We start from the raw sequence: 16,260 nt of genomic DNA, 5'->3' as shown, positions 1-16,260 counted from the left end.
CCTGCACCTCCACAACCATTCGACCAACAACAATGCGCCTTTCGGCTCCTTCGCTCGGCGCACCTGTAAATCCGTCAAAACTTAAGGAGTCCTCGCCGACGGAGCCTTCGCAGTTATGGCGTCGCCAATTAATACGGCCGATGTGTGAAGTTGCGTGTTATTTATTAAATTATTTCCCGTTGAATCTCCTCCGCCACTTTCGGCAGCAAAGCGTCTTTTTTCCCCCTCTATACCGCGCCGTGCAGCAGGCTGCGTGCCGCTGTGATGATGATGATGGTGGTGGTGATGATGATGCCCGCGTGTCCTCTAGCGACTGTTGTGTGGCACGGAGGAGGCAGCAGGCAGCACGTCGCTCTGTTGATACCATCACACGAGGAACAAAAAGTGAGATTCGCTCCCAGGAGAGGAAGGAGGGTTGTTCTCATTCTCTTCTCTCTCTCACCCAACCCCCGGCCGTCACCACCACTCACCAGAACTAGAGAGGAGAGCAAAGTGCGATCTCCTCTGCTTTATAAGCGGCCGTGGTAGGCTCGATTGCGGGAACACGAGCCGAGCGGAGCGAGTGGGTTTCAACCTCAACAAAGTGGCACCCACATGTAAAGGTATCATCTTACATAAAGTGCTTTTTATGATGTGTGTGTGTGTGTGTGTGTGTGTGTGTGTGTGTGTGTGTGTGTGACGTGTGACGTGCGTGCGTGTGTGTGTGTGTGTGTGTGACTCAGTGTGTGTGTATGTGCGAGAGAGAGAGAGAGAAAACACTCCGTGGTAGTGTACTGTGTAGCCTATTTCCCAGGGTAGCTTTAGCTACACATTATGACCACTGAAATAATTGGCTTCTGTAATGAGGTTAGTTTACTTTTCTCATGACACCAAAACCCTCCAATTTACTTTGTTATATTTGGGCTGAAATGTGTTTTCTCCTCTATTCATTTTTTAAGGTTCTGCTGGGAGGAGTTTTTTCAGACCCTTTACATTCCACTATCTCAGTAAAACAAGTGTTTTTAATGAGCCCATATTTTACCTCCAAAACTAATTTGTAATAGAAAATATTTGAATCCATCCAATTTGCCTAGATTGTCCCAGAAACCTTATGCTCAGTCAGTGCCATGGACATTTCTTACTGCCAACAACAGCACACATCCAAACTGGCATGAATTCCAAAACCGGGGACTACAGTCACCCCTCTATGCTGTCATATTTGCTAAATTTAGGGCTCGCTAAAAAGTGTGACACTGCCGTGCCCTGCTTTATAATTTCTTTCCACTCCTATTATCCAAAGTCTCTTCCAATTGTCACATTTTCTTGCCAGTGTGGGGATGTGCATTCATCCTGGGAGAATGTGCGCCTATTACACGCTTTTAACGGCTGTGACAGCAGCCTTCATTGAGGGAGCCAAAGACTTCATATAGAGAGAGAGTGCTCTCTCTCTCTTACTCTCTCTATCACACACGTGCGTGCGCACACACACACACACACACACACACACACACACACACACACACACACACACACCACTGACACGATATACATAGATGCGATGAAAAGGCCAATTTATCAAAACACCAGCCAAGGCAGGCTCGAGGACGCACGTATGGTGCCAGAATCGGTCTGAAGAAAATGGGCAGTGTGTGTGTGTGTGTGTGTGTGTGTGTGTGTGCATGTGTGTGCATGTGTGCGTGTGTGTGTCTGTTACAATACTTTCATTACAGTATACAGTATACTGCGCTCCATGCCCCCATACTGTACAGTAACATGTTCATTCAGCTCATCTTCCCAAGCGAAGCACAACAACACGCACGGCGTTGCTAACAAACACGCAGCTAAAAGACATTAATCCACTTGGTGTGACTCCTTGTCATGTGGTTTATTGTGTGTCTAATTGGCAGCTGCTTCATTTGCGTGTGCTGCTTATGTGGGACTGCATGGAAGGGAGAGAACGAGAAAGACCGAGTGATAGTGACTGAGTGTGAAAGAGAGAGAGAGAGAGAGAGAGAGATTCGATGGGGATTGTCAGATCTGTCATCCCGTGTCCTATCAAACTGGTGGCAGATCGATGGTCACTATTTACAAGGCCAATCTAATTAACATTTCTGTTCAAACTGAGTTAAGTCAGCTTTGGGAGCAGAAAAGGCATTGGCCTCGTGGGCTGGGGGTGTTTTCAGACAGTGGCATATGTCTTGGAATGGAAAAGGTCCCGGTTTGATCCCCGGGCTGCATGTACAGTATGTCAAAGCGTCCTTGGGCAAGGCAGGCACCGAAACACAACACTAAGGCCTGATTTAGACTGCAGTCACATCAAGTCAAATCCGATCTATTGGCCCGGTCATTCACACTACAGTTTGCAAGTGACCAGATCCGATCTGTGCATTCAGACTGATTTTAACAACTCAACCCAAAGCCGCCCTGCATCGACATATCTGCTTTGTTAACTGCTATACCAATGAGCAGGTTCGTGGCTAGCCTTGCATGGTTTCCTCTGTCGTCAGTGTGTGAATGTAGCATGCACACTGTAAAGCACTTTGGAGAAATCAGATCATGTTTTACCATTGCGGACATTGCCGTACAACCATGCAGGTCTAAATCAGCTCTATAATTATAATATTCTCAGGGAGTGGCATGGTTGTACGGCAAAGCGTAAATTAACCCGACCCAAATGAACCAGACGAGCAGGTTTCATGGTTGCCTATGTGCATGGTGCTACTGCTATGGGGGGGGGGGGGGGGCTCGCTATTTATTTAGAGGGGGGGGCTATTGAATCTTTGTTTACATAGAAGTAAGTCAATTTGGCTTGTTTTGAGGGAGCCATCCCTATCCGCCAGGTTAAGATCATCAGTGCCTGTACAGTAAAATCCTGTAAGGGTCCATTTGGTTCCGTTTGTGCACTCTTGCAGTGTGTGAGCACATCCTATTCCTTCAAAGGCATCCTGACACACAGCCATGTGTCAGGATGGACACGCCAGGAGGGATTGATCAGAACAGTGTGTGACTCACTGCAATTTCAACTTTTGACACGACAAGTTGACCAACACAGACATTTTCTGTAAGAGATACCGCTGCTAGACTAATTTGGGCCAAAGGTAACACCTCAAACCGATACATATATAGTATTGCTTTTAATCCACCAAAGTCCCCGCTTGGGAGAGCGTTCTAAAGTTAGACGTGAAAATGTGTGAGTTTATGTGTGGCACTGGACATTCCTCATGTCCTAGTTTCTTTTGTGATGGTACTGTACATCTCCTGGATGGTGTCCCCATGCCAAGCTCTGGGGACAGTCTGGGGGACAGTGTGCCATCACCACCACCACCTGCTTGCCACCCTCAAAACAAAATAAAACAATATAATGTGCCAAGTTGCCAACTCATTATCGCTTGAATTCGCTTCTGTATGTGTTCTCAGTCTCACTGACCACCAAAAGTTTCCAGCTAGGGCTACAACTAAGCTTATTCTTATCTTTTTTGGATTAATCACATAATCGAGAAGTGTTCTTTGTGGAACTTCACGTAATGTGAACAAATTGCATTAGATTTTTTGATTAACCTCTTAATCCACATTTTATACAAATTATTATTTTTATTAAAAATGTATCTGTAATAGTATCTGAATGAATTCCTGAACATGGACATTGCAATGATTCTAAATAATAAACATCTTTGATCAAATAATTGTTGGTCACCTATCTCTCCTCTCCAGTGCTGGCAATCCTCCTGTTGATTGGGAGGTGCCAAGTACTGTCAAGGAGAGGGGTGTTTGTTCCTGTTTTATATTGTAGCTTTTCTAATTGTACGCCTGAATGTGTGAGTAAAGTGGCACCTGAAATAAGAAATGGAAATAGTTTAAGTAATGATGTAATTGTATATAACTGATGGGCCATATAGTTTGCCTTGTATAAGTTAATTCATACAAATGTTCATACAAGTGTTCTCTTGGAATGACCGACCTGGTTTAAAATGGTGGCTGCATCTGCACACATTCAGTTTGTTTTGGGCAAGCTGCTAGAGACTAGAGTAGCTAGAGGAAGACCTGCTGGGAAGTAGTTACCTAGTTGGCTGTTAAGCCTTTGCCTGTGTTCTTATTTTGATGTGCCTGGTTGGTGTTTGGAGAGTTTTTGGTAAATAAAAAAAATAACATTGCGTTCTTGGACAGTTGTCTGATTCTTGGAGCCTTGGCCGTCCGGCCAACCTTTACAGTGTTACTTTATAATCGATTGAATTGATTTGTTACATTGAACTGTTGCACCCTATTTCAGGCCTGGTGCCAGAGGGAGCCATAGCACCCTCAGTTGCTAATTCTGCACCCTCAGTATTCTTTTACTATGTAAAAATGATGTGTCCCCCACTTTTAACTACCCCCCCTGAGCCGAGCCTGCCTATTTCCAACGGCAATATTTATGTTTCCCCACCACAGCCCACAGGTCACAGAACAGAAGCAGACTCCCACCCCATGGACTGACCTGGGAGGCCAGCATCTGAACAGAAGCAGACTCCCACCCCACGGACAGACCTGGGAGGCCAGCATCTGGACATAAACAGACTGGACAGACCTGGGATCAGCATCTGGACGTAATGGGACTGGGGAGGATCAAATGGTCCTGTGCGGATGCAGCGGTACGTGACTTCCTTGTGCCCTCATATAAAGTGTTTATTGTAAACAGGTGATGGGTAATCCAGACGTGGAGATTTGATTTCAGAGCATCAGCAAACCGTTGTAATTACAGCTCTCTCTGCTTCCCCTTCCAAGCCGCCATATATAGTAGAAGGGCGCAGCTGACTGTGTGTTACGGGGGCTAAATCAAAGTTAATGTGGGCTTGTCATCATCTCCAACGCCAGACAGGGAAGGAAGGGCCAGTGAGGATGGGGGTAGTGATACTGTATCTAACCCGGACAGCTTCAACTCTAATATAAATGAATGCCTACTATATGGCTCATTTTTTATTAGCGCCTCAAGTCCAGAACAAAACATATAGATAAACAATCTATCGCAACGAAATATTTATGCTGTTGGGCAGTAAGCCAACATGCCTTTTAATGTCATGGCTGCTTGGGGGCGAGCCGTGGTGTGTGTGTGTGTGTGTCCACTGGACAGATGAGCGCCACATTTCTTGTTTCTAGGGGCAAAGCCATTTAGGTGTGTGTGTTTTATATTTATATTAATAATGGAAGTGGATTGCAGTTTGATCAGGTTAAACCCTGAGCCAAAACATGGACTCATAAATCATAGATACATCTTAAGTGACTGACATTATATTATACAGTTTATGTATATGTATGTATTATACAGTAATGTTTAATGTTATAACAGTAATGTCCCATCTCTCCATGTTCCGCAAAAATGACATCATCAACATGACATAAGAGATCCACAGGGAAGCCGCGCTGCGATTAGACAGTCTTTAATCGGAGTTTCCAGAAGCTCTCCCATAAAATCCGCCAGGCGTCTTGTTTTACGACGGTGCTTCTTTTTCTGTCGCTGCGGAGTGTCTCGAAATGTAGAACTGCCTTTGGAACTTCAGTTTTATTGTCCCCGATAGAAGGAATGTCAATAATTCATGCAAAGGTCAAAGCTGTACCATTGCATTCAGTATTTTTAGAGATTAGGCAACTAACCTTTTCCTCTTCCCCCGCGAGGCTTCATACTAATGAACGGTGTCACTTGCCCGGAATTCTGTCCTACTACAGTGTAAATGAGGTTCATGCACTATAAAGGGATAGTTCACCCCCAGAATTACAGTCTCCTTGTCTCCATAGGGAACCATGCACTGAGGAATGGCTTAGGAATGTGACAAAAACTAAAGAATATCCATGAATTCAAGTCTCCATGGGGCGAGTAATCAAAAGGGGGAAAAAAACTCATTTGGGGGTGAACTATCCCTTTAAGCCCTAGCGTCCTAACTCCTAATGTTGTGCATGTATTATTGTCTTTTACCACAATGCGTTGTGAGCTTGTAGATCTGCAAAGTTTTTGCCAAGGAGATTTGGTGTGCAGAGGGAAAAAAAGCTGTCCAAGTACAGAGAGACAAACCCAGGTTTGGCAAGTTTAGCAAGTCTAGACGGTGTGAGTGGTTAAAGCGGCAGAGCTACAAGCTCTCGACGTGCCACACCACCAAAGAGTCGTGGGCCTGTGGGTCGTCTAATTTATTTATTTTGGTTTTGCGGTGAAGTGGCTCAGTTTTTAGGGGGTTAAGGAAACATTGCCTGAGTCCTGCTGAGACAGAGAGAGGGTGAGTTATGCTAGGTGACAGACAGACTAACGTGATCCTGTCAGCAAGCGTCTATTTATTCATAGCGAAGACAGATGAAGATTTAGAACATGGCAGCGCGTTGAAGAATGCCTTTATGCTGTGTGAACTTACTGTGTATGTTTGGGTTGGTTGGAGAGAGCAGACTGAATGAATGGCCTCGTGCTATGTTCACCTTTTTATTCCACACCCCCGGTAGCTGGGCTATTTATCATAATCAGGGCACACCCACATTCAGGATGGTAGCGGGCACGGTGCCAAGTCATTTACTTTAGTGGTGCTTTACGAGCTTAAAGCCTACGTATATATATGGCAGCATGCTGTGTCCTCTCTCTCTCTCTCTTTCTCTCTCTCTCTCTTTCTGATCTTTTTCATTCTCTCTCTTCTCTTTCATTCTCTCTCTCTCTCTCTCTCTTCTTTTTCATTCTCTCTCTCTTCTTTTTCATTCTCTCTCTCTCTCTCTCTCCTTAGATCAGTGACTCTCTTCCTCTTCTCTTTCATACACACACACACACACACACACACACACACACACACACACACACACACACACACACACACACACACACACACACACACACACACTCTCTCGCTCTCTCGCTCTCTTTCTCCATTTTACACAAACTCAAAACACACACACACGCATGCACACACGCAAATGTACTGTTTTACATAGCGTCTAAAAACGCATTAGTACCAAATCAACAGAATTAAGGATGCTTCCAAATAGCAATGACCTTCAGTGACCTCTATCCAACATACTGCTGGCTGTGTGGATGCTGCCCTACTGTTGCTCTAGACTTGGTGACTGTCTCCCTCTAGTGGAGAGCTGAGCTCAGTGCAGTTCCATGAAGCACTACACTACTTCATTTCATTAAAGGACCACTTCATTCACCACTTTTCAACCTATCTTGATAGAATTGGTCCTCATTAATGTTCATTATAAACCCGTCCACCGTCCAATCATTTTTAGGCAGATTTCTTTTTTTTAAACAAGATTTTAAAATATATTTAGATTTGTATTATCGTGAGAATGATGGCTTCCATTTTCGCATTGCAACTTTTCAGGAATAGAAGGCCTGCAGTTTCTATTAGCTTGGGTTCCCTATCGATGATATCACTGGTGGACGGGTTTCTGACAGCCCTCAGAAACAGCCCTCCTATGAGACACAGACTGAGCAGAAAATAATTGTGCCAGTTCATCATGAACATCAGTGAGGACCAATTATATGAAGATAGGTTGAAAAATGATGAAGTGTTTCTTTAAAGGAATAGAATGTCATTTGCCCTCTTTCTTCACCAATTATTTCCCTCTCTAAATAGTGTGCTGGTGTTTTATCTGCACAAACACACTGTCCTCTCACTGTATTTCGGTGTTTGTTTTGGCAGACATGGGGATTTGGCAGACTTGGGGATGTTTTTAATCTACTCAAACAGTGCAAACCCCCAAACACAGCGCTGTGGAAATGTGTGTCTACAGATAAACACCACCACACTACCGGTGGCTGATGACTGCTGGCATTGAGGGAAATCATGGGGAAAACACTGTAGGATCCAGTTGCAAAATAGGCCTACTTTATTGCTGCACCTGAGTGCTTGCTGTGTCTGTACTTGGCGGCCTCCGTTTTCCCCTCTACAGTATGGAGAAGGAGCCTGAATGCAGTGTATATATAATATATACATATATATGAATGTGAATGTTGTGGCCCTCGACATGGCACCCTAGACATAATCTGGCCATTAATTGGGGAACCCTGTACAATTCTGCTGTGGTCTGAGACAGTTCATGGCACAAGAGGGCACTAGAGTGTGCTGTTTCCACTATTTCTACTTGAGACTGTGGCTCTTTGATGTGGAATAAGAAAGATTTAACAGAGAGAGAGAGAGAGAGAGAAAGAGAGAGAGACCTCAGGAAATCTTTGTTACTTATAATTAATTATCTTCCATTTAAAACAGCTTTTAATTACTGTTATGGCAAACTGGGTTTACACGCTAGAAATGTTTTCCTTTACTGAAATCACTTAAGCTGATTTATATAATTTTTTCCACTTCATTGCCCATAATTAGAACCAAATGATTCATCCCTCATTACTGTGCACATGAAACGTCACCCTGGAGTCATTTAAAAAAGTTGGCAGCTACTTGCTATACAAGTATGCATGCATTTCGATGCGTTTTGTGTGCACATTTTACATGTGTACACCAGGCAAGTGAAGTTTATGTGTTTGCACAAGATTTCCAGCTTGGACTCTTGTTGTCTGTCATGTGTGTTGTTGTGTCAGCAGTGTTGCCAGATTTTGCGAGATAAACAAGCAACCATGTAAACCCTGTATGAAAACAAGCCCAAACTAGAAATGTCGTAATTTTGCGGCACCCCTTATGGATGAAAATGAAATTGCTTTTAGGTCTTGGTTGATTAAACCATCCGCGACATCTGATTTAAATTTCGGGTGGATTGGACGTTTGGTTCATGATTTGTGGCATTCTTTGTAAAATAGGCCCCTCCCACTAACTTTGGAAGCCGATTACGGCCGAACAATATGCACTATAACAATGATGATGTTTTAATCGGATAGGTCCAGAGATCATCTGTACCAAGTTTTGAGAGATTTGGACAAATTATGTATGGAGGGGGAGCAAAAAGTGTGTTTTGAAGAAAATTCTAATTTGGTGGATTTGTTTCCCCTTCCTAACGGAAATGGGCGTGGCCCGTCGAGTCTGCGCCCCCAGCCACGGCCCAGTGCCCACATCGTGCCCCCGTTGGTATCCAGAATGTCGTGACAAACTTATCACACAAATCCAATATTGAAGAAAAAAGCCCAAACAAGCAACTACACCCACCAAAGAAACGCAACTCGCAACTTCCAATATTGACAAGTGACTTTACAGAAATGTAAGCCCAAATTGCTTATAATGAGGGCACATGGCAACACTGCTCAGTGGCGTACTGGTGGGCTTGGTGTGCGGGTGACTCATGCGTTAAGCTCCTCTCTGGCTCCAACTGAGAGGTGGGGTCAACGTAATCCTTTAAGACCCCAATCTCTACCTCATCCCAAACCAAGGCTTTCACTCCCATATTCACTGGGTTCTCTCTCATTCTCTTTCTCTCTTGAGGTCCCAGACTCCGGTGGTCTGTGGGACACATGTCGGCTGTCATGATTGTATATAGAGCAGTGGTTCTTCTCAACCTTTTCAGGCTGTGGCCTCCCAAAGTAATCATATTTGAACTGGGGACGACCCGCCACCCTGACAACCACTTGGAATAGGAGATGGGGCATTACATTTGATTTTGTATGACTTGGTTCCACAGATAAATATTGTGAAAATAGCAGATCTACAAGCTCACTACGCCTCACTTTTGCAAGGCCTTGTGATCTTGTAGATTGGCTGTTTTCACAATTGCTGCCTCTTTATTATGTTATTTGACAATTTGGCCAATGTATGTATAGTACAGTAGATTGATGATTAATTTTGAAGCAGTAATGGTCTTTTCTTTCTTATTATTATTTTATTTATTATTATTAGAAAGTCATAGATTGTCTTAAATGTCAGTTGCCATTAGAGTTGATAGAAGGTGCTTCTGAAGATGTATTATTTTGCTAGCTTTGACCAATTCAATTTACTAGTATTTACAATTAGGCATTTAGCAGACACTCTTAATCCAGAGCGATTTTACTAAACTCAAGGAAATACTGCACATCAAATGCACATAGTAATCTATAGGATCATAAGTAAACCAAGAATCTAGTATCAATCTCGTATATATAATATCAAAAAGCTAATAATCTGTACATTGAAACTATACAAACTATAGGATGCCAGGTCAACAATGAACCTGGCATTATATCTGATTCAAATCTCCTCTCTTTTCATCTTATATAACTGCAGTACAGCAGTACCTTTAGGGTTTCCACTGTATGGAATCCAAATGACTGGAATCTGGGAATATTAATCCATGTCCAATGTCCATGACACGTGGCAACAATACAGCATGCACCTAAATGTACAGTATACTATTGGCTTCCATTTCAGACTTTAACCTCTATACCTGTCCTGATCATCTCCAAACATGTTGGGACTGCAGGCTTCACCTCTACGCTCAGCGAGTTTCCACTCTGTGTGAGTCCACATTAGCCTGGCTCCAGCCCTGAATCGCTAGCCACGCCCATTAAGAAAATATGAAATGAAAATTCTGGGTGTCAGGCTAGGTCCACACTGCTCTGAACACTATATACAATGACCTGATCCTCAAATGGCTTCATTTGAAATCCCTGCAGAAATTCTTAACAACCAGCGGCATGAGACCGTGAGAGCAGTGTTGGAAGAAAAAAAAAGCCACTCTGCTTTCCAACTAATGACACTGAACTCATGGTTTTGTGGTTGGGACAGAGCAAGAAAACGTGTGCCCACACGCAACTAAGTACAACTCAGGCTTCAGTTTATCCATTCACTAGCAAGGACCACAGCAGCAATAAAGATGCATTTAACAGATGTATTATTATAACAAACAAAACAAACTAATGAATATGTGCTCCTTCTGCTTGTCACTGAGGAAGCTTTCTATGCAGTCCACCTGGGCATGACGACCCTACAGAGAGAAGAGTACAATAAGGAAGGAAAGGGTTACTCTGTGTATTTATATAGGAAGGTAGTGTGATTGTAATCTGACTGTATTTATATAGGAAGGTAGTGTGATTGTAATCTGACTGTATTTATATAGGAAGGTAGTGTGATTGTAATCTGACTGTATTTTGATAGGAAGGTAGTGTGATTGTAATCTGACTGTATTTATATAGGAAGGTAGTGTGATTGTAATCTGACTGTATTTATATAGGAAGGTAGTGTGATTGTAATCTGACTGTATTTATATAGGAAGGTAGTGTGATTGTAATCTGACTGTATTTTGATAGGAAGGTAGTGTGATTGTAATCTGACTGTATTTATATAGGAAGGTAGTGTGATTGTAATCTGACTGTATTTATATAGGAAGGTAGTGTGATTGTAATCTGACTGTATTTATATAGGAAGGTAGTGTGATTGTAATCTGACTGTATTTTGATAGGAAGGTAGTGTGATTGTAATCTGACTGTATTTTGATAGGAAGGTAGTGTGATTGTAATCTGACTGTATTTATATAGGAAGGTAGTGTGATTGTAATCTGACTGTATTTTGATAGGAAGGTAGTGTGATTGTAATCTGACTGTATTTTTATAGGAAGGTAGTGTGATTGTAATCTGACTGTATTTTTATAGGAAGGTAGTGTGAGTGTAATCTGACTGTATTTTTATAGGAAGGTAGTGTGATTGTAATCTGACTGTATTTTTATAGGAAGGTAGTGTGATCTGATTGTAACCTGACTGTGCCAGATGGAAGAAGCTTGCTTCACACTTGTTTCACAAATATTGTGTACTCAATACCGCCCCCATCTGGCGTAGTCAGGTTAGTGTGATTGTGAGTTGTAACCTGTGTGCATGCTCCTGAAATTCCAATACTCCAATTTTCAAATCTGAGAGTGTGCAAATGTATAACCAAAATGTTAGTACACCTCCATCGCAATAGGTTTGCCATTTCCCTGTCGCATCTATGAGGCAGCATTCATGTGATTTGCCACATTGCAACACAGCGAAACGGTGGCTGACTTACAAGAATATATATTTAGGGAAGAAAGTGCCTTACCCACACAGTTTCTGAGAGCTTACAGTTTACGGATGTGAATACAAATATAATTCAGAAAGTGAATTATGATGTTATTTTATTTTCATCATACATTTCCATAAAAAATGCCATCTATGCTGGTATTACCCGGCAGTATATACCCTTTACCACTGAGGATTTCACACTGTGTGCGTGTGCGTGTGCGTGTGGTAAAATAACTCACATTTTGAACTTGAGTAAAAGTATCAATACTGCAAGTAAATTCCGGAATTCAAAATGTACTTGAGTAAAAGTTCAAAGGTATCAAAATGTACTTCTACTTACCAAAAGAGTACCAAAAGTAGAAAGTACTCTTTATGCAGAATGTCTCATTTCAAGTTTTCAAATCCTTTGAAAATATAATCGATCTACAAGCTCACTATGCCTTGCATCCTATTTTCAAATGGCCGAAATGGTTAATGTAGCCTATTATGTAACTAAACCTGTCAAATAATTGTAGTGGAGTAAAAGATTTGCCTCTGAGATGTAGTGGAGTAGAAGTAAAAGTATTGGAAATGCTCAAGTAAAGTACAAATGTGCCCAGTAATTCCCTTCCGCCGCTCCCCTGCTTCAGTATGTGATTGGATTAGTGGTCAGAGAGTCTACCTATAGAGCCACAGCTCCCTGGGATGGAGGGGCAACACAGGCGCGTGTGCGTGTGCGTGTACGTGTGTGTGTGTGTGTGTGTGGGGGGCAAACATTTCAGATGACTAAAAGACTGACAAAAACTAAATCTTGCTGTCAAAATCAACACTGGTGAGGACCATTTCCCTGGTCCCCACAAAACGTTCCATTTTATGGTTAAACATGATTTGGGGACTTAAGCTTAAGATTCAGGTTGAGGTTAGGATGAGGTACTTAGGGGTTAGGTTAAAGGCTTAGTGTTATATGCCTGATTTAGGTGTGTTTGTGTGTGTGACTGTGTGTGTGTGTGTGTGTGTGTGTGTGTGTGTGTGTGTGCACGCTTTTATGGGGGGGCAAATGTTCCCACGCAAGTGTTGATTTCGTCGACTGACACGACGAAAAATGCTATACTATACCTTTTTTTTAACCGACGAAAACTAAATACAAACTAAGCTATGAGTTCTACATGTACTGCCTGTCTGAGTCACGCCTGGTGTCACGTCGCTTGGTTGCACGCTGCGACACTGTGAATTTATTTAGATCGGATATTTTCGGCTCTAGCATTATGGAAATGGCAATTCTTTTCTTTCTAGAAAGGGCATCAAAATCAACCATCTTAAAATGTCCTCACAACTATAGTAATACTGTGTGGGTGTGTGTGTGTGTGTGTGTGGGATCAGTGAGTGTTTCAGCAGACGGCTTCACAGAGAAGAGGAGAACAAGTAGTTTGCTAAAGCCATCACACTGAATTACCTGTGCTCGCTAAGCTAAGCCCACTGACCGCTGCATGTGTACCTTGTGCGTGCCGACGTGCACACGCACGCCTGTGTGAGCGAGTGAGTGCGAAGACTGTTATTCCGCTAATTCAATATCCATCATTTCCTGTAGTTTTCTCCTGTAGTTCTGGGACGCATTGCCAAAGATATGATTGACATCGGCGCTAAAGTAGCGCCCTCTGATGTGTGTGTGTGTGCTGGGGGGGGTTTAGTGGCTCTCCGTCCATGGGCCCGGCGTCAATGAGCGATGTCTCCCAGGTGGACGCGCAGCAGCAAGGCATGATGGGAAAGAAGTTTTAGATCGATGGTTCTCAGAGTACCTTTAAATTTCAAGCAGCTCCATAACTCTGAGAGCGTACAAATGGAACCATTTTGTACGCTCTCAGAATCACAGTACATTTGGAACCCCCTCGAGTAACCCAGAGGGTTGAGATCCACAATTCTATATAATAGTGGTTCCCAAACGTTTTCATGTCAAGGACCCCCAAATTGACACTGATTAGCCCCATGAACCCCCATTTGAAAAGATATGCAGGGGACCTCCATGTATGAGAGAAGATTTGTATGGCTCTAGCAGTGATTCTCAACAAGGACCCCCAGTTTGATATGCATTAGGCTACGGACCTCCATTAATGGCATTTCCATCTCTGAGACCCCAATTTTTATTGCAAAATCAATGTTAATTTAACTCTGAGAGTGTACATTGGCATTGCAATATAGCAACTGTGCTCTTGTGTGCGTGCGTGCGTGTGCGTGTGCGTGTGTGTGTGTGTGTGTGTGTGTGACTGTGACTGTGTGTGTGTGTGTGTGTGTGTGTGTGTGTGTGTGTGTGTGTGTGTGTGTGTGTGTGTGTGTGTGTGTGTGTGTGTGTGTGTGTGTGTGTGTGTGTGTGTGTGTGTGTGTGTGTGTGTGTGTGTGTGTGTGTGTGTGTGTGTGTGTGTGTTATGGTTGAGTTATGCCTCTCGTGTGACCATGGGGTCTGTGTGTCTGGAGTGGGGGGGCGTCTCTCTGTACATCCATCACAGCTGATGATAAAGAGCTGTTTGCTTAAACACACCTGGAGATCCATTATGCAGCCAGCCGGCCATGCTGACCACATCACGGTCACATGGGGGCGCTCTCTGTTTGTCTTCCTCCTCCGCCCCTGCGTCCAATGAAACCTCAAAGGATCGCCTCTCACTGTGCGTCAATATCTGGTTCCCTCTCTCTCTCTCTCTCTCTCTCTGTCTCTGTTATAACGTTGCTGCAGTGGAAAACTTGTACTGTACTGTAAATCGAAAGATAGTTGATGTACAAGCTCTCACACACCTGTACACTCAAGACATGCTCCTTATATATAGCCAGTACGGAATTCATTCCATATATGAGAGACGGCGAGATCTTTTCACGGCGGACCCCCCATGCCAAAGCGCCAGCGCTCTCCCAGCAATCTGCCGTCAACGAGGCGGATGCACGCTTAAGGGCGAGGTCGCTTCTTGCCCTCAGGAGTCTTACTGGTACAGGTTCAGAACAGGTTCGCATTTACTATGACATCAGGGTCTCCACATCTCCATCCCTGTTGATATCAGGAGACCTGGGCACCATATATGGTGCCCGACACACTGGTGCCCGACACACTGACGGGAAATGCGTGATTCCATAATTAACCTTCGGTCGCAATCAACTTCAATTGTATTGTGTTCCCATTTAAAAATTGTCTGCTCATTTATTTGTGTCATTCATGACCAACTTGTGAGCGTAGCGCAAGTTGGCAGCTCGACAGAGCATTTCTAGTTTATCCTGTAGCCTGCAAGAGTTTTCTCTCCTGATTGGATACAATTTTTATCCTGATCTGAAATTGCATTTCCTGTTTGCTAAAGAGCTGGAGAGACATTAAGACTCATGTTACAGAACAAACAGTTTATAACAATGATTACTATCATTATACTTATTATAATAAAATAACTTACCCTGCTTTCACAAAATACTTTTTTCACTTAAAGGACTTTTCAACCTATCTTCATATAATAGGTCCTCACTAATAATCATGATAAAATGTTTAGATTTTCATTATTGTGAGAACGATGGCTTCCATTTTCGCATTGCAACTTTTCAGGACTAGAAAGCCTGCAGTTTCTATTGGCTTGTATCCCCATCAACGATGTCACTGGAGGACTGGGGGGGCCCACAGCCCTCCTATGAGACACAGACAGAGTAGAAAGAAATTGCGGCATTTTTTTGATTATTAGTGAGGACCTATTATAATGAAGATAGGTTGAAAAGTGGTGAAGTGGTCCTTTAAAGTCTTAGTTTTAGTGTGCATATGCTTGCTCACTTGCAAGCTGTGCCATACTGTATCTAACATACATAGCCTACTGTACATAGACGGAGTTAAGTTCAGTGTGTGCTGACATGGCACTTGGAGCGCGTGACTGTTTGGAACGAGATGTTTAGAGTGAGAGACACACGTCAACCGGGGACAGGGTGGAGCGGAGATTTATGGGGTGCTGAGATTGACACAAGCCTTACTCATACCACTGGTCAGCTCTGCAGATAAAGGACAATCATAAACACTCACACAGCCAAGTACCTCTCCACTCATATACAGTATAGACATTATACAGTATGGTGCATACACAATGACAGACCTGTACAGTATTCAGGCACACACACACGCGCGCGCACGGTGTGTCATATCGCACGCACACACTGTGATGCACGCTCACGCACACACATTGATTTGGGGACTGCACATTAGTCCGCCACCCAGTTAGTCTGACATATACAGTACGTGGGCGGTTAAGACCATAGAGTTATAAACTGGAGAGTGGATAGCCCCGCCCCAAGCTGTTCATTACAATGGATGTTACTCAGTGGCGTTTGAAGTCTGTCGGAAGTACCTCTCGATATAATTGGTTGGCTCGCGTTGGGAGACCCAATTTGTGTCACGA

At 43.3% G+C, this 16,260-nt stretch overlaps 1 protein-coding gene across 1 annotated transcript in view; it reads right to left on the bottom strand.

The window, feature by feature from the left end:
* Positions 1–550, bottom strand: part of LOC308328844 (zinc finger matrin-type protein 4) — a 74,204-nt gene extending 73,654 nt beyond the window's left edge. Inside the window, exon 1 of the mRNA XM_080782952.1 lies at positions 1–550. This exon is cut by the window's left edge and continues 41 nt beyond it. Within this exon, the coding sequence (XP_080639078.1) occupies positions 1–19 (19 nt within the window). The 5' untranslated portion in view covers positions 20–550.
* Between the last annotated feature and the right edge of the window lie 15,710 nt (positions 551–16,260).

The sequence above is a fragment of the Protomyctophum bolini genome (genome assembly GCF_963924005.1).
Source record: "Protomyctophum bolini genome assembly, chromosome: 14".
NCBI lineage: Eukaryota > Metazoa > Chordata > Actinopteri > Myctophiformes > Myctophidae > Protomyctophum > Protomyctophum bolini.
The sequence above is the reverse complement of the archived record's forward strand: the minus strand, read 5'-3'. Positions and strand labels throughout refer to the sequence as shown.